This window comes from Sus scrofa, chromosome 4 (genome assembly GCF_000003025.6).
Source record: "Sus scrofa isolate TJ Tabasco breed Duroc chromosome 4, Sscrofa11.1, whole genome shotgun sequence".
NCBI classification, from domain to species: domain Eukaryota; kingdom Metazoa; phylum Chordata; class Mammalia; order Artiodactyla; family Suidae; genus Sus; species Sus scrofa.
This window is the reverse complement of record NC_010446.5, coordinates 27,887,616-27,907,074: the sequence shown is the minus strand read 5'-3', so window position 1 is coordinate 27,907,074 and position 19,459 is coordinate 27,887,616. Positions and strand designations below refer to the sequence as shown.

The following is a 19,459-nucleotide window of genomic DNA, read 5'->3' as shown; positions in this document are numbered from 1 at the left end:
GAATCATTTTGCTATACAGTATAAGTTAATATAACATTGTGAATTAACTATAGTTCAATTGAATACATTTTTAAAAAGTGAGGCCTAAAAAAAATAAAAAAATATATAAAAGTATGGTTAGAAACAGTAAATCCAGAGAGAGGATGACACAGGAAAATAAAGGAAGGACATGCTTTCTCCTCCATTTTACTTTTCTACCATTTGAACACAAGTTAAACCCTTCATATAAATAGTATTACCGCTAAGACTCATGACACTGGAATTGTAAATACAGAGTGAGCAACTATAATTTCCAAGGAGTGTAGAGGCATTTTCCTTACCCCATGCCAGGGGTGTAAGCAGCTTGGCTGGGCACCTCTTCTGCCATCTTTGATCCTTGCTCATCCTGGGATGCCACTGGGTATACTCCTCACATCCCTCATACAAAATCCCTAAACACACCTGGGCCACAAAGCAGTGACGCTCAGACTTCAGTAGGCCCAAGAGTAAAATACAGACTCCTGAGCCCTTCCATTCTATGATAATAGGTTATTGCAGTGCCAAGGTATCTGGATTTTAAATAAATTTTCTCAGGAGTTCAAAAGTAGACAAACTCCATACTCTGAAATTGAGAAATAATGTCATAAACACGAGTATTTTAAGTCAAGATTTTCATGCTAAGTACTATGATTTGCTCTCGGGTGTGGTCCAGTTCCATTGTGATTATCTTTTACTCTCCCCACTGTTAAGTAATTTCATTAAATGGCAAAAAATTTTGCTCTTGTCCACCTAACTACAGTTATTGCATCCTCAAGGAAGTATCGTCTATGTGCCCTCACTTGTAACATATTTCATTGGTACTTATTTCTGACACTGAGGCAGCTATGCATCTGAAATATATATTATACAGCAGTGCCAAGGTCCCATATACTCATTAAAATGATGCTAAAGTCTTAGGGGCTTTGTTTCTTTCTTCACAGCAGGTTGGCAGTCATTTAATTACAGTATAATTCAGTACTGCAGCTCATTTTAATCAGCTCATCTCAATTCCGATCATTACGTTCAAAGGCTTACTCTATCCAGATGCCAAGTTTCCTCAACTGGACGAAAGCGTAGCAGAAAATATTTCTTTTTGGCAAGGAAGGCCAGGCAAATTTTTGGAGGCATTATCATGCCTCAGCAGGGTACAAGTCAGGTTGTAATTTGCCTTAATTGTTCAGCCCACAAACAGCAACAATGACTACCTCTAGGTCGCTGGCACTCAAAGAAAGATTTCTTCCCAGCCATGATAACCACCAAAGCACTTTTTGCAAACACCTTATTCAGGATTAGACTGCAAAGAATCTCAGATTCTGTCCATTCAGTTGATTGATCCGGCACATGTTTTTTAATGACTTTAGTCATAAAGTTGCCTATGTGTATGTGTGCACATGAGAAACACGAAATAACTCAGAAAAATCATTGGTCTCCCATAAAACCAGTGGTGTACTATATGCATCACTTCTCCCACCTGTCATGTTTACAAGGCACCCCAAGGAGAACTAGCCTAAAACCCAACAATCCATCTGCCTCTCAGTTCTAAGGGGTAATTACTGACTCAACTAAGCAGAGAGAAATGCATGGCATGTTGCTAACCACGTCAGGTGGCTGTTGTATGTGACTGACTTACCCTGGTCATTAGCTTACTAATAGTGGCTGGAGTTGTGGCACAATGACAAACACACAAACACAATGCACTGCCAACCAAAAAAAGGAGGGGGGGGGAGGACAGCGTCCTAGAATCAATGGTCTACACCTAGAACACAAATCACAAATACGCAGAGCACAAATCACAAATACAGGTTTTATGACTTCTTATGGGCACGTTAAAACAAGAAACGTGGGTTGGGGGAGTGAGAGGGAAGGAAGATAGGGTGATTTTTATGCCAAAACACTGGTTTAACTGACTAAAAATAAAAGAGAGGACATGTAGGCAGGGTTATTTTCTATTCGTTTACTATTGACTATATTTCCTTCTTTTTTTTTTTTTTTTGATCTTTTTGCCTTTTCTAGGGCCGCTTCCCATGGCATATGGAGGTTCCCAGGCTAGGGGTCTAATCGGCCTACGCCAGAGTCACAGCAACACGGGATCCGAGCCAAGTCTTCGAACTACACCACAGCTCATGGCAACGCAGGATCCTTAACCCACTGAGCAAGGCCAGGGATCGAATCCACAGTCTCCTGGTTCCTAGTTGGATTTGTTAACCACTGAGCCACTATGGGAACTCCGGCTTTTTTTTTTCTTTTTTGAAGAAAGCATTAGTTAACATTTATTTAAGAATGTACAGTTTTACTTGCCATGCACACAAAATAGGGCCTGCCTTCAGTATTAGCTAACTGTGCCCACCTGTGCCCAGACTGAACACAAACTGTAAGGAATAGACTCTTTTAACAGGAGATGTCCAAGTGCAAAAACACCCGTCCTAATGAATGCATGAAACATATGCATCTCTTCAGAGAAATTCTAATAAGAAGCTATTAAAAGAAGAGCTCTTTGGGGACACACCCCAAATGAATTGCAAAAGGTCACACACAACTTCTTCCCTCTGAAATGAGATGGAGACAACACGTGAATTAGCATATAGACTATCAAATCATTAAATGTTCCTTGTCAAGGCTCCTGTGAGAAGGAAAGGGGGAAGGCAGTGGAGGGGTGGGGAAGGAATAGAGAAAGTAGGTAAAAATGGACCAGTCGCTCTGGAAATAGTGCCTGGACTTTTCATTGCACAGATCAGTAAAATGACAGAAAAAACATGAGGGTGGGGGGTGGGGGTGAGGGACATTTCAACATAGAGTTGTTGTTTATTTTGCTGAAGTATAACTCAAACCACCATTAGGATTTTTTTCTATAATACAAATGATGGGAAAGCCAGACTCTCAAAAGAAAGGATCATCTCTTATATTAGTTTAGTTTATATATAAACCCAACACTTTAGTCGTCTTTTAAAAACAACATCTTAGAACATATGAGGCTCTTCACAATTAATATAGCCTTTCATACAGATTTGGGGAAAGGACCTAGTTAGCAGTTCTAAAACTGTAATTTTCAAATTAAATTGCATTGTGTTTGAGTAACATCTTCCTCTATAATTTCACTACTGTAAGAGCCCCTCTAACTCTGCATGCCCTCTTTCACATTAGTGAATGTGATGATTTATAAAGAAGACAAATTAATGCAGATGATCACAGGATGGTTATGAAGTTATGACAGCAAAAGACATCTCTAAATTATTTGAGTTTCACTCGAGCAGAGGATGGCATTTTTAAGGTTTGCATGGACCTCGGTATCTGACTTAACTGCCATGATAACCAGCACATATTCTGGCTTCAGTGTTAAAGTGGCTGGATTAAAACCAGTTATTTCCCCCTGCTGGTTGGACGTGTTTTACATTCTCTACCTCACTGCCTGCAGCTTTAATACTCCCCATAGTGCCAAATCCATTTATTTCCCATCCACCAACTGACCTCCTAAAGCATCATTAACACACCCCCCAAAGACATTGCTCCTGTCAATTTTAGTCAGTGCAACACTCCAAAGCTGTCGTGGACTTTTTACCAGGGCTCTTAGAAAAGGAAAGCAAAGAACTAAAAGACACCAGCCAAAACCTTGGGGAATTGCCAAGAGGGAAGATGAGACCCAGGAGCAGGGGGCGTCCTATCTGGAGGCAGGATGCCCGGCTAAAGATTGAAAAGTAGGTTTATAGACACCAATCAGTAGATGCTTCTGCCATCAATTCTCAGCTAGTTAATGGCAAAAGGATCAATATCTACTTTCAATTTTCATGTACAGCATTATGGCCCTAGTGGGAGACAGGTCTCCTGGGAAGAAGGGATGACTCAGGAAATGGGTCTTGGAGAGAATGATTCATGACTAAGATTAACAATTTTATTTGTTTGCCAAATGTATTTTCTAAGATTTATTGGGGTGGGGGGGGTCTTTTGTTTTGACCAACTTTTTCTTGTTTGCTGGTAACACTGTTCACCCTGAAGTCAGTCATAAGGAAAATGATTATGCGGAGAGAATTTCAGGGATAAATGTGAAATTGAGTTCTGTAAATAAAGCCGTGTCAGTTGGAAATGATATCCCCTGGGTTCAGCCACATTCAACCAGAGTGATTCTAGAGCTCCAAAATGGAGTGAAAGTAAACAGCATTACATTCTGCAAATAAGACTCTAGGTTCCAGGAATCTTAACTGCTCCAGCTTGTCAGCTTTCCTTTTGTGTTCTTCTTGGGAAAGTGTCAGGCAAACTATTAGTGGATTTCCATTTTAAACTGGATTCAGCAATAATAAAGTTGAAAATATAATATTTTGATAGAATTTTTCAAAACCAAGCAGAGAATCTGAGGCAATGCAGAGAAAAAATTTAAAAACAGGCAGCACAGCATTTCTAATATACGACTTAGGCCCTGGACGGAATTATTTTGTGAAAGTATATAAGAAATCTGAAGCTACACTTTTAAAACCACTGCCTGAAAATGTAATCACCAATATTAAACAGAATGGAATATTGCCTCCTGCTAAATTAGGGCATTAATCATAGCACCTTGATTCATATGTCCTTTCTCATTCATGTGTTAATCTTCAAATCACATTTTCCTTAAATAAGTTCTAAAAATTATCCTCTATGACCATTCTTTATGAGTCATAAGAGTCACTCCTTTAAATTTTACCCAAATTCCCAATACTTCTCAAAGAATACAAGTCTTTCTAAGTTAGGTGCTTCAGTGAGTATAATAGGCTCTGTTGAGTGACAACAGAGGTCTTCAGGGACCAAGAAGTGATCTGTGCCTTTACCAAATATGCTCACCACTCAAGGAAATTTCCTGAATCAGGTATCAAAACTGACCTATGTTCTTTATATTAAGAACCATCATTTATTAAGTGTCTCTCTAAGTCAGGCCCTGAGTTAGGAATAAACTTAGGTACATGGTCTCTTTCAACCTCACAGATACTCTACAAGGTAGGTATTATCACCCCATTTTACGGATGTAACACCTGAGGCTTAAGGGGGTTAAGCCACTTGTCCAAGGTGGAAAGGCCAAGGATTCCGGCTCAGACCTGTAAGCTTACAAAGCCCATGCTCTTTCCCTCTGAAATACAAGGTCAGGCCCGTCCTAGAAGACCAGTCTTGGGATATAAACTTCCTTGATCTTGACCTCATTCATTAGGACTTGCTTTATCTTTGGGGATTCCCTAAATAGAAGTACATAGGCTACAAAGGTTACTAGTAAAAAATGGAAGCTAATACATTTTCTAGATTTAACCAAAGGATCCATTTTACAGTCACAGAAGTAAAAGTTAGACTTCACATAGTAAATTATAAACTAGAATAACATATAAAAACAGGTATTGAAACTCCATTAGCTTAAACTACTTGAAACTGCTGTATTTGTAGGTCAAAACAAGCAAAAAGATGCAACCTCATACCATTCATTCTAATAACAGAAGTCCAGTCCTAGACTCTAAGACAGTCTAGATTCCATTCAAAATGCACCGGCAATGTCCACACTTCATGCCTTCATTCCCATGGCTACTGTACCTGAGCAGAAGCTGTTGCTGCTAACGGTCCTCGCTGAACGCCCAGAGCTGCTGGGGTTGAACTCTCTGCTCTCTTCCTCCGAGAAGGGAGACTCAGAGGCTGGGGACACTTTGTGCTGTTGCTGAGGCAGGTGGGGCCGAAGAATCAAACGGGGAATCCGGCTTCGGGAAATCTCCTTTTCGTGATGCTGCACTCTCTGCTCCTTCTCCAAATTGGACATCAGAAAGAAAACAAAAGGATACCTGTTGCCCCCTCTGAACTCCAGTCTGCTCGTTTTGGGCTTAGCTTCTAAGAAATCACATTTCTGAATATTGAATCTTCAGAGTAGTCCTTGTTTCAGATGCTAAAATGAGGTCAAAAACTCTTCCACTGAGAGCTAATTCTCCTATTTATTAAAGCACGGATGTAACACACACACACAGACCCTCATACCCACACCCCCACACACACCCACACCCTCCCACACACACTCTTCCAGCCACTAACAGAAAGGCTATTCGTTCTCTCAGGCATTTCCTAACTCACCTTCCTGCTCTGGCTTCACTTACCGCATTCAAGTGTTCAGTTTTCCAAAGGCTCTTTATAACTCACAGAATATTCCGGCTTATTACTTGGTTTCCTCCAGACTTCCATTTTGCTTTCCCTGAATTAGCTGTGACATTTTGACTTCTGCTTTCCTGTCTCCTCACAAAGTAAACCCATATACCTGGAACAATTCTTTTCTGAGAGATCATGCAGTCTTATCTTTCAAATCCCCCCTCTTCTGGCCAGGATCTTAATTATTCATTAATATCCTGGTACACAGGCTTGTTGCCAACAGAAAAGCAAACAAAAATCCAATACCCGGTAAGATGGCTCCACCTTTCACATCATGTTTAGCTTTTGTTTTCCTTATAGGACACCCATATGAAGAGATTGTTTTTTCTCTCTCTCTCCTTTAAAACACAGTATTAAATGCAGAGGGCCATGCTTTGGCTTTTAAAAAATGTTAAAAAAGTAATATTTTGTCCATATTTTTCAATTTTTAAAGTGCATTCCCAACCATTACCTTGTTTAATTTTTACAACCCAGGCCATAGAGAGGACACTAATTTGTGTCCCTATTTATAGATGAGGAAACTGAAGATAAAAGAGCTAAAGATGCTTAGCCAAGACTGCTGCACATCATCTAGAAGCAGAACAGGCCAGAAGTCTGGTGCTTTTTGGGGTCACCACCACCCTTCCTTATTAAAATGGATTCTTAGGAGGAGCTCTTGGCAAAAAAAAAAAAAAAAAGAAAAGAAAAGAAAGAAAGAAAGAAAAAAGGAAGAAAAACCACACACACACACACACACACACACACACACACACACACACACATACCCACCCACCCACTGCTCCCTCTAACCTGTGCAAAGGAAAAAGGGCTTCTGATTAGGTAACAAACACTATTTGGAAATACGACCTCCTGCTCATTTCCACGCGGCTTACCAGGAAGGGTCGCTGCCAAAGCAAACAGCTTTGGGAGGCCCTCGCAGTGCAGAAATTGCAGGGAAAGCCCAGCCGCGGGTAACTCCTGCGGTCGCTCAGGCATCCACCCTATCCAGGGGCGCAAGCCGCACCCAGCCTCTGGATTTGTTCTGCACATCGGTCACCCAGCAGGTATCACACGTCAGCCACTCCGCTGGCACAAGGCAGACCCTGAACCAATGCTGGAGTCCTTATTTTTCAGTCACCAATACATCAAATCCTTTTTATCCACATCACACACAGATAACATCAATTGAGAGCTAGATCCGAAATCTCCAATTTCAGGGGATGGGATTAACCCACCAGAGTTAATCTTTTTAATCCTACTGTCAACCCTCCAAATCTTTTTCTCCAGTACCATCTCCCCATCTCCCAGGTCTCATCACCTGAGCAACTGCTCCCCTGCCTTCTCATCGTGCCCAGCACCTCCTTGTCCCCGTCTACCATAACTCTGTCCGCCAACCTTTTCAGCTCTCACCTGACCCGCCTCCTTCTCCCTCTGACATCGGCGGACACTGCCATCCGCACCCGCAAGACGTGCCCTCCTTACCTTGGTCTCCCGAAGAGGTCCCATCGCGCTGCAGCCCACTGGCTCCTCGCGCCGCCGCTGCCGCCGTCCAGGAGGAGGCACCTGCGGGCACCGGGGCCAGGACACTGCGCTGAGCCCGCGCGCGCTGCGGGCGGCGGCTGCTGCGGGGCTCACGCGCCGCCGCCGCTGCCGCGGTTCGCGCTTGGCTCCGAGGGCGCGCCCGGGCGCCCCGCCCCGGCCGGACACGTGGTGCCACCGCCGTTCCCCGGGCGCCGCCCACTCTCCCGGACTTCCCTTACCTGCCAGCCCCGGGGAGGCACCCCCGTGCCCAGGGTCAGCCCGACTTTGCCGCGGGCACTTCCCTCTCAGGTCCGCGCGCCCCTCCCTCTCTTCTGGGACAGACCCAAAGGGGGCCGGCGGGGGCTCGGAACATCTCCAGCCGGGAGATGCGCAACACCCCTTTTTCTGGCACCTCGTATCGGGTTTGAAGGGGGTGCACGTCGGATTGAAGAACCCATTAAAGCTGTGATATCACTGAGAACCAAAATGGAGAAAGGGAAAGTTTCTCCCTCGCGGCCCCTCCATGCCCTTTCGGTTTTAGGTCAACATACAGCTCCCCACAATTATCGCCCTAGAGAGACACTGGGCGGGTCCCCCTCTGCCCACACCCCAGCCAAGCAATGCTGCAGGACTGACACAGCATATGGGTTCTGGGATCTCCAAGGTTGCGATTCTCTGTGGCGGATTTGCATCAGATGGGCTCGGCATTGGCAGTGCAACGCCGCAGGGAAAGAATGAGGCGGGTTCCCGTGGGCTTGGGAAGCCAGGCCGCTTAGAGCGAAAGCAGCCTTTTCTCCAGCTCTGACCTGCAGCCGCCCCTGGTTCTGGAAACATTGCACTTGAACTCAGAAAACCGGTTCAAGGCAGCACTTCACTTCCTTCTAGGGGAGTGCCTTTATACCTAAAGTTCTTGACCTCTCTGGACTTCAAATTTATCCTCCTTAAATTTGAGGGGTAAAAATAATAATACCTCAAGAGTAGCTATGAGGATTAGATGAGGAAAACAAAACAAATACCCCCCCACTTCCCCCCCAAATCAGCTGTACCCAGCTGATGGAACAAAACTTTCCAAATGGCTGGAAACTCTATATGAATAACTTTGATGCCTTTTATTTCAGAATTGGAGAATATCTAAGCAGCAACGTGAACAGGGAACAGTCTGATCAATACACTCAGTGTTCTACATGGGAGGACTATGATCCTTGAAAATAGTTTGAACACCACCATCTCATTCTGTCCTCCAAAGAGCATTTTTTTCTGAGCCCTAAAATTTCAAACATAGGATTGTACAGTGTGAATCTTAGAAAGAGCCTGAAATCAGACGATGAGGTGAAATCAATTTGCCTCCTCTATATCCCTAAAGAGATTTTATTCCATACATCTTCATGTCTTTTCAATCAGATCTCTAAAATGTGTGAAGTTGGTAATCTTAAGATTCTTTATTTGGGGGAAGAGGTGATTAATTCATACTTTTATACCCACCCCTATCTCAGAGAGGGGCTTCAGGAAAGTGATGTTCCAGGATGGCCCCTGCAATCTATTAGCTCGAAAATTATGTCCCAAGGACATATACTGTAGATAGGCGGGAACTGTTAAAGTCAAACTGTTAAGCTGCTTCTGCGTTCCCTTCTGAGAACTGAGAATAAAAAAATCTGGGGACCCAACAACAGAAACCCCTGCCACTATGAAGGTTTCAAGTCAGAACCTCAAAGTCTTTCTTGACTTTTTCCGCCCTCACATGGCCCTCACAGGGCGGAAATTACAAATGAACTCCATGCTACTGTAGAAATAATGTCTTGAATCTGATTACTTCTGTCCACTGCTGGACTGCATTACCTTCATTGAGAGTCTAAACTAGAAACATCCTGGATTATTGCAATAATGGTCTTACTAAAATTGCCTTTCTTCCAGTCTTGCTTCTTATTCCTTTCTTGCCAGTTCCGTAATTTTTCCACAAGTCTTTTCTGAAATGCCATACTTCTTCATTAAAACTCATTAATGATTTCCCAGTTGTCCTCCAAGTAATATTCAAATTCCTTAAAGTGGCACAAATGCTGTTCTTGATCTGGCTTTATTTCTCCCATCTCATTTCTTGCTCTTCTAGACCCCCCATCCCTCACCACCTCTACACATCCTCTATCCACCATCCCTCTGCCACTCCCCCACCACATACAAATAGATACCCTCAAACTGCAGAACTTGTAGTTCTCAGAGGCATCATGCTCTTGTTTTCTCTAGACTGTGGCACATTCTGGTCCCTTTGTCTAGAGCATTTCTTGCACCCCACCCACCCATTCTCCTCAACTCCTAGGGATGCATACACTAAGTTTCATTTTAGAAAGTTTCTTCCAAAACCTCCTCTGACCCCCCAAGATAGGCCCATACTTCCAGGACACCTGTATTTAATTCACCCCCTGGAGAGCTGTTACAGTCTTGTATCAGAATTTCCTACTTATTTGTCTGTCTTCACCAGGGATGTAAGCAGTGCCTAGCACAGGTCCTGACACAAAGGCACACAATATATAATAATCAAATGAATGAATGCCTGAATGAGTGAATTCTAATAACACCTTAAGGGCTCCATCAGTACAGAATAAAGAGCAGAGACACAACTTCTGTTTAGAAAATGACTCAGATAAAGCTGACTCCAATATGTCTTTGTATTTGATGATGGGGTGTGTGCCTTAAAAAAATCCAACATGTGTTCAATGAAAGCGTTTACTGCAGAAGTGCAGGCAGTAAGAGGCCTTGCTGTAGCCCTGCTGTCACCATAGCAACCTGCTAAGGGAAAGGCTGATGATTTAGTGTTCAAACGCCTCTTAGCTCTATACTTTTGGAACCCAAGCCTGTTTTTATGCTGTTTTAAAAGGCAAGTTTTACAAATGCTAATATATATCCTGTGTTGAATTTCAGTCGAGTGTTTCTCACATCGTTAAGGGAAGTGTCTTATAACATTTGGATTATACCATCAAAGAGATATAATCTAATATAGCGTATTATAGTCATTTTAAATTGCTTTAAAATATTCTCATGCATCATTTTCAGTTTCTACCTCAATACTTACTGTCTGGTTTTTTAATTTTGTGGCTTTTCCTTTAGAAATGAATGCAATGCTGGGTTGTTTTTTTTTTTTTTTTTTTTTTTAAGAAAATATCAACTATCTCAGAAGGCCGGAACCCTTCAGGATTATAAACAATATCCCTGCTCAGACCTGGGAAGAACAGGGGAAATAGGGTATTGTAAATTGGGAGAAAGGGCATGTGTTTATGTAATTAGGTCCCCAAATCTGGGATAAATTATTCAATTCTTTGTTTATGTGAAATATGTAATTAAATGATCCATACCTTTCATTTGCACTCAACTTTATATTTTCAGAGCTCTTTCACATGTATAATCCTATTTGAGCCTCACAAAAGTCCTGTGAGGCATATGTCATCAATCCTTGAAACCAGATAAGTCATAAAGGACAGGTTTGTATTGATAGGAACCCCCCAGACTGCAAACTTCACAGAAAAGACAATACAAACCCACTGCCAAAGAGGAATATCTGCACCATTCAACCAAGATCCTCTCTGCCCCCCCAGCCACTCTTCCTCACAGCTCACCTGTGTATGTTGGGGACTCTCTCCCGATTCAGTCAGGGCCGACAAAGCACCAGCTCCTAATCCTATCAGCTGTGTGAGCCAGTGCTGCCGTCTGTCTCAGTGACCCGATGTTGGGTGATCTGCACAGCAACAAGGAGCAGCTGACGTGCCTTACAACACGTCATGAAGGAAAGAAACTGCATTCTGGGACATCCTTGGATTTTTTTTTTGTGGTGGGGTGGAGACCCATATTTTTCTTACCAGGGAGAGAGCTGCCCGTTTTCCTGGAAGAGCTTGTGTGAGTGAGCAACCCTCCTCTTATTGTATGTGTGTTGTTGTTACTATATGGTTAAGGGATTCTGATGTTGTAAAACTGTAACGGCAGAATTCTGCAAGATCACTCGCTGAGGAAGGGGTCCAGCGAGTACCTGAGGCAGACAGAAGAGTGGGTAACTGAGGCAAGGCTGGCTTGAACAGTCATTGGGTTCAGAGCGTGGCAATGATCTCTGCTCTGCAAATGAGTTTTCCATCACAGATATCTCTCAGATGAAGAACAGGAACCAAGGGAAAGTCCAGGTGAGGAGGTAGAAGTTGGGGGTTGGGGCCTCTGAAGGATATGCCTCTGAAGGATGGCACAGACATGAGGTAATCCTCCCAAATGCTGACTGCTGTTTGTGGCCTTTTGTCCATTTGTGAGAATAACAGAAGATGTTAGTCAAAGACACAGGTACAGTGATTGTACTGAACAAATCGGGGATAGATGGATGGACAAGTAGTTGTATACTTAATAGGACAGTAGGTTAGAATGATTGAAATTAAGATGCTCTGGAAAGTATGAGTGCAAAGGTTGCCATCCAGATAGGAGAAACTGAGTCCTAACATTTACCCAATGAGATGCTTCAAATGATGGGATGAGACAGGGTGATGCGTTGCTTTTCAGACTTACAGAAAAGGCAAAGGAAGTTACCTGTAAGTAGACATAGAAAGGCCTGAATTCTGGGCCTGAGAGGAAAGCACCCTCCTTTCCCAGGAGACCAAGAGACCAGAAAGAATGAGAAGGATAGGGCCTTTGAAAGCTGCCTGAACCCAGTGGGGTGAGATGAGGAGTACAGGGCTGAGATTCTTCTTAGACCTGGCAAGGGCAGAACAAGTACCTAAGGTTAGAGGCTCTAAGGAATTCTTTCAGCATCCACAGCAGTCTAGGCTTAGAAAATAAATTTATAATATGGGCTCCCAGAAGGCAGATCTGTGGCTAGGTTTGAGTTACATTAAGAGGAAATGATCTGTTTTCCACTATACCATTTATTTCCATAAACTTTCATTTTTTACCTTCAGTTTTGTAGTAAACATGCTTTTTAGTTTTTAGCAATAATTCCATCTTTATTTCTGCTAAAAGACTGGAGGGAAAGAGAAGAATTTTGAGATTGTCTACCAGAACAGTACTGCGAAATGGAGCAGAGCGCCCCTAGAGGCCAACTAATGATGGCAGCTACAAGAGTCCAGGGAAAACCTGGAGGCACCAGCCAGCTGGACTGCTGGTGGGGGGTGGAGGGGTTACCTCTGCAGTTGTCAAGCTGAGGAGACTTGATTTCTGCCTTATTTCCACCTCCTGGGCCATTCTTGTGAGCTATTTTCCTTTATAACCAGAAATCTTGTGACCTAGTGAGTAAATTTAGTCTTTGCTATGTAGCTGTAACTCCTCTCCAATCCACCACAGACAAATCTATAGGAAGATAAACTCAGAATTTGGGAAACTGACCTATACTGTTTCATCTGCCGGTGTGTCCTCTCTAGCTATTTCTAGAATGCTGTTTTGTCAAAGAGAAAAATTTTTAAAAAGATAACTTTAATATTTTCCTTTCAAAGGTACTGAACCACATTGTCAAAATTTTGGCAAATAGATGAAAAATACTATTCTTCATCTCATTGCCCTGATATCAATTATCCATATGCCTTCTATTAGCATTTTCCTGTATTTGCTTTCAGGCTTATCTACTGTGCATCAAAAATAACACTGTTAAAATGAGAATCAGTGACATATGGCATTTTAGGCATTTGATGCCACTGCATCTGGCTGCTTATGGATGGCTATGATAGGCTAGCATGCCTGCCCACCATTCTCTCATGAAGTTACCCTCTATTTGTCTTCTGATTGGTCACTAAGCTGAGATAGGAGCCTCTCAGCTTGTCTACAAACAGCTGGGGTTGCTGCTAGAAGCTCAGAGCACAAGGATGCCTTCCCAGGTCCCTCGTGTCGACCACACTGGCCATTAGTTTCAGGAAGAGCTGCCGGTGGGAGAAAATTAGCAAATCCCAGACTGGAGAAATGACCTCAACTCAGAAGCTGATAGAAGAACACCTGCGTCCCTTTCTATTCAAAAGCCCAGCTACTGGCTTGGCATAATGTGATGCTAATTCAAGGGAGAGAAAGAAAGTAAAATGAGGTTCCTAACATCTGCAAAGAGGCCTGTGATGGAAACATGTAGTTTGATAAAGGACATGGACTCTTAAGTCCTGTAGGCCTAGATTTGAGTCTTTCTTAGACTCTCCTGCACTCAGCAGGTGATACGTGCATGTTAGTTAAATAAAGAAGGAAGGGTGGAAAGAAAGAAAGAAGGAAGGAAGGGAGGGGAGGAAAGAAGAAAGATCAGGTTGTACTAGTTAATATCTCTAGGCAAATTAACTTCTCTGCTCCTCATTTTCTCATCTATAAAATGGATTTAACAAGTTATTAGTTCATAATACTGTTGTAAGGATCAGATAAGGATACGTGCAAAGCCTACCATTTATGTCTGGCACATGGTTGGAGCTTAATAGCTATCTTCTCTCCCTCAAGACCAAATCATTCTAACCACCACTGCTGCCTCCTGCTTGCTTGTTTCATCCTCCTCTTCCTAAAGATTTTTATTTTAACTGTCACTAAAGGGAAACAATAAATTTTCCCCAGATGATTTATGATATATAAAGTGAGAAAAAAATTTTCCTTAGAAAAGAAGTTGACAGGACCTTTCTTCCTAAAGTTAGATGAAAGCTTACAGTAGATGGCATGATAAATGGTCAGATATCTATCATTCATTTATTCATCCATCAATGTTTATTTTGTTCCTATTCTAAGTCAAACACTGACTTAGGCACTGGTTCTGGAGCATTCAAAGATGAAGTGTTTCCTGTCCTCAAGTATCTCACAGTCTAATTGGCAGAAAAGCAGATACACTATTCATTGTGTTAAGAGCATGACAGATGAGTGCCCTGAGGGCTTGCCAGCAGCTGAATGAGACGAGTTTGAGACTTTGGGGTTGAGTTTTGAGGGATAAACAGGTACTATTATAATTTTGGCTCCTTCAGAATTCCTTTCCCTTGATCTCTCCTCTCTTCTCACTCTGCTCTCTTCCTCTCCCTCACCTTGTCCTCTTTCCCTCTCTATCTGCTTTCCACTTTGAGAGACTTTTGCTGCCCAGTTAATCAGCAGTATTATTGAAAATGTCAAGAACACCATGTTATACTGCCACCTATTGGTTCCTTAGTAAACTTCTCTTCTGACAGGTAAAGTTTCTTTGATTTCCAACAAAGTCTTCATAGCAAAACTTATAGTGCCTTTATTCAGACTTTTAGCACTTTCAGAAAACTTTCTAAGTTTAATGCTATACATAACTAAATACCAATGAAGAGAATCAGTATTCACTGGGTATCGGTAATATGCATGTCCAAAAGACAACAGTTCCAAGCTCCTTTCTTTACCTGCTGAGCCACTGTAAACAAGCAAGCTAAGCCATAAGCAGTCATAAAGTAAGTCATATTCAGATAGTTCCTATCTTATCTGTTCCAAAGTGTAATTTTTTTTGGCCACACCTGCAGCATGTGAAAGTTCCCAGGCACATGCTGGAACCAGACCTGAGCTCCTACAGCGACAGACAACACCAGACCCTTAACACACTGTGCCACAAGAGAATTCCCAAAGTGTATTTTTGCAATAAACAGACTTCATTTTTTTGAGCAGTTTTAGGTTTACAGAAAAACTAAGCAGAAAATATAGTTGCCATATATCCCTTCACCAAGATCTACCTTTTTACCTTTTATCTTTCTTTGGGTACCATCCATTCCCTGTCTACCTGGTTAATTAAGTATACTTATACTCTACTTCTAAAGAAGTTTCAAAAAATGCCTATCAAACATTTCTACATCTTCTACCCCTTCCTCTACCCCTCCTCATACACCTGACCTGTTTGATCTACCCTCCAGGTGTTCCAAACTCCAGGGTTGACTCAATGCCAAGACTTCTGGATTTTTCTTGGATAGTGTTTTTTTTTTTTTTTTTTTCTTTTTTTCTTTTTCGCTTTTTAGAGCCGCACTTGCAGCATATGAAAGTTCCTGAAGCTACAGCTGCTGGCCTTACCCCAGAGCCACAGCAATGTGGGATCCAAGCCATGTCTGCAACCTTACACTACAGCTCACAGCAATGCAGGATCCTTAACCCACTGAGTTAAGTCAGGGATCAAACCCACATCCTCATGGATCCTAGTTGGGTTCGTTAATTACTAAGCCACGAAGGCAACTCCCTCTTGGATAATCTTAACAGCATGACCTCTCCTCTGGCCTGAAGCTGAGCATGGGGAAAACACACACAACTCTGCAGATGAATGACACTGCTAGCACTCACCCTGTAACTGCAGTGGGGTCTCAGGACTGCCTGCAATGATGTTATGCTCTCTGGTCAGCATTCTCGCTTAGTCTTTATAGGGTCTATTTGACACCTTCTCTGCCCTTCAAACCCACCAGCCTACCACCTCCTATCAAGCTGTGCAGATGCCCATCTCTCCTGGCTGACTGACAAAACAGAAGCTATTAAGAGAACTCTCTCACTCTCCTGCCTCCAGACCCATAAATTCACCTGCCTCCACCCCATCCTTTCCATATCTGGTTCTGTAGAATGGAAGTTGTCCTTCTTCTATACAAGGGTAATTCCTCTACCTGAGCTTTGGAAGAATGCCTACTATATATTAAGCATTCAATAAGTGTTAGCTGTTATTATTAGGTATTATACTTTCTTGGCTAATTTTAACCTACTTTTCTATCAAACACTTCACATTAGAATTTAAACATGCTGAAACCTTTCCCAAGGAAATAACTCTTGTATGTTTCTAGTACTACCCAGCTGCTTCTCCCCATTCATCATAGACCTTCTAAAAAAGAGTTTATACTCCCATGACTCACACTCTTCCTGCTCCTTGATGCAACCCACTCCACTCAACCACCATACCCACCATTCTACCAAATAGCTCTTGCCCAGAGTCACGTATTACTCCCATGTGCTTCAATTTAATGGCAAGTTTTTAATCTTCATCTTGAACTCTCATCAGTCTTTGTCATAAACACTCCCACATTTTTGAAAACTGCTTTCCTTCTATAACAGAGCCTTCCTGTTTTTGTTTTTTGTTTGTTTGTTTGTTTCCCACTGAGCTAGTATCCTTTTAGGCCACTTCTTAAATATTGGTGTTCCTGAGCCTAGCCCTGACCCTCTTATGTTTTCATCCTATCTTCCCTTCCTAGGTAATATCTTTCCTTTCGATCGCTTCAATTACTATTTATATGCAGGTCTTCCATAAATTCTATAAATATTTACTCCATAGCTACCTCATAATCCATCTGGAATCTCAGGGTCCAAAACTCACTCTCTTCCAGGTTGAATTCATCATCCTTCTAAAAATTGATCTTTTCCCTGTGTTCCTAAGTTAACAAATTCTACCGTGCAGACTCCAGAATCTGGACACTCTCAGCTCTTCTCTTTCCATCACCTTTACAGTGAATTGGAACCTAACTCATATCTGTTCTGCCTCTCAATCATCTTTAAAATGTGTTTCTCTACCATTTCTTGCTGCCTGGATTTCTAATCTGGCATACAGACCAGGACATTTCAAGACATATTTACACAATGGCCAGAATGACATCTCTAAAGTGTAAATCTCATCATCCCTACCCTATATTCCCTGGCCCCAGCTGAAACCCTTCAATGCTCACCATCACCCTCCAGATAAAAGTTCACACACAAATTTATGGCTTACGAGATCTCGAATGATCTAATCTTTGCATTCTACCTCTGACTTTCACCGATGTTGTTCCTTTTATTTACAGCACTTTCTGATCTCAAACCTCCAGCTCCTACACCACCATTGGGTTGCCATTGCCCTTCAGATGTATCCACTGTTAAAGTTACAGAATTTATGCCAGTTTTGAGTATGCAATGGAGGAGAATGATTTCTGGCTTTGAAAGGCTTTCTGCTGGAACTATATGGGTGTATATTATTATGGAAAGATAAAACCATATTAAAGATAAGGTGAACACAGAAGTGTGTTAGCTTTGGAGTTTGTAAGATGAGTTGAAGAGCAATTCAAAAGAATTTTTTAGCAATCAAGTGAGATAATGACTTTCAAATTGGTATAACTTGAAAAGCTTCTGCCCTAGAAAACACATACACTCCATCTTATTTATTATAACATATTAAGTTTGGCTTCGTTATTTTAATGAACTCACTTCTCTTGAGAGAGAATTCAAAGAAGTATTCTCATGATTTTTTCTCATAGTTTTCCCTCTTGTTTTCCCATAGCAATTACTTGACTTTGATCATTAAAATAGAGAACAATTCTAGATTAAGATTTATTTTTTAAAAAGACAGTGGCATTTGTATTTTAAAATATTCATATGGTTGCATTATATTTATATAATTATATTTTTTATTGTAATAAAATTACTTTTTCAAATGTATATACGATTTAAGCAGATCTATTTGGAAACTTGGAAAGATTTATAGTAAATAGTTACTTGGACAAGGGAATATCAGAAAACTTCACAGTACAGACCCTTTTAAAGTACTCTTGAGAGAAGCTAATTTCCTAATGCTTGAGATATTAAGTAGAGAAGTGTGAGTTTGTTCAAAACAATGTGTTTATCTCTCCCATGGTAAACAACTGTCTTTTGCATATAAATTGCCATTCCATTTTTTTTCTGCCTGTGCTAATGTTGACTAAAGGACTGTGAAATGTTGCAAATGGGGAATAAATACAGACTAAGGAACCTTCTAGTTCTCATTTTTGGCTTTTAATTACACAATAATATCGTGCCTGAAAAATTTTGGCCTTACAGAGTTATACTTTTATAGCTACAAATCCTATCCTGTGAATTCCACACTTTTATAAATAAGTGATTTTATTTATTCAACAAATATCTACGGAGACTGGAGTTCCCATCGTGGCACAGTGGTTAACGAATCAGACTAGGAACCATGAAGTTGCGGGTTCAGTCCCTGCCCTTGCTCAGTGGGTTAACAATCCAGCGTTGCCGTGAGCTGTGGTGTAGGTCGCAGACGCGGCTCAGATCCCGCGTTGCTGTGGCTCTGCTGTAGACCAGTGGCTATAGCTCAGATTAGACCCCTAGCCTGGGAACCTCCATATGCCGCAGGAGCGGCCCAAGAAATAGCAAAAAGACACCAAAAAAGAAAAGAAAAGAAAAGAAAAAATCTACGGAAACTTTCTTGGCTATGCACCAAGAACTCCAGTAAATATCAGGAGAAATTTAAATAGTTTGCCTTGGTAGCAGGAATAGGTGCAATTTTTTATTTCACTCAGTGCCCTGGGACAGGGCCCTAAGCAGTGTTTTGATTGTTATATTGGCCATAGAGAAAAAAGGTAGAATGAAGAACTCCACCCCAATATTAAGCCATGCTGCATCCTTTTGGGCAACTTTTAAATAACAAAATAAAATATGATAATTTTAACACTTACAGGGTAATGACATGACCTATTTACCCTTAATTCTTCAATTTCTGGCTTTAAGCTATATTGTAAGATAAAGTAAGAATGAAAACACAGAAAAATAAACCTGACAAAAGAATGCTACTTATTAACAGAGGACATATGCTGTATTTTTTTCTTTATAATTAAGAAATATATTCAAGTGAAAATCAAGCCAGGCTTTTTCCTCCATTGGCTGAATCCCTTGAATTCCTCTTCCACAGAGTACTGCTGTTTCTGTAAACATTGAAAACTAAATGGACACACAACTACCCCTTAATGGTAGGAAATGTACTCACTTCATTTTATTTTGCTATAGCAGCTCTATTATTACACTTTACTACAGACTAGTCACTTATCCATAATTTACAAACACAGCCAGAGTCAATAGTGATTTACAGAGGGGATCTGAGCAGAAAATTCTGTTTCTTTCT

General features: G+C 41.6%; 2 protein-coding genes across 2 annotated transcripts in view; one reads left to right on the top strand and one right to left on the bottom strand.

Annotated features, from left to right (window-relative positions):
• The window catches only part of SYBU (syntabulin), a 76,126-nt gene extending 68,315 nt beyond the window's left edge, over positions 1 to 7,811 (bottom strand). Inside the window, 2 exon segments of the mRNA XM_021089009.1 lie at positions 5,560 to 5,764; positions 7,618 to 7,811. Of these exon segments, the coding sequence (XP_020944668.1) occupies positions 5,560 to 5,764; positions 7,618 to 7,641 (229 nt within the window). The 5' untranslated portion in view covers positions 7,642 to 7,811.
• LOC110260476 lies at positions 8,118 to 9,595 on the top strand (the record flags this gene model as incomplete). Its single annotated transcript, XM_021090801.1, is given in 2 exon segments — positions 8,118 to 8,274; positions 8,277 to 9,595. Coding segments are annotated over 2 exon segments (342 nt in total), but the record flags the coding sequence as incomplete, so codon positions are not given.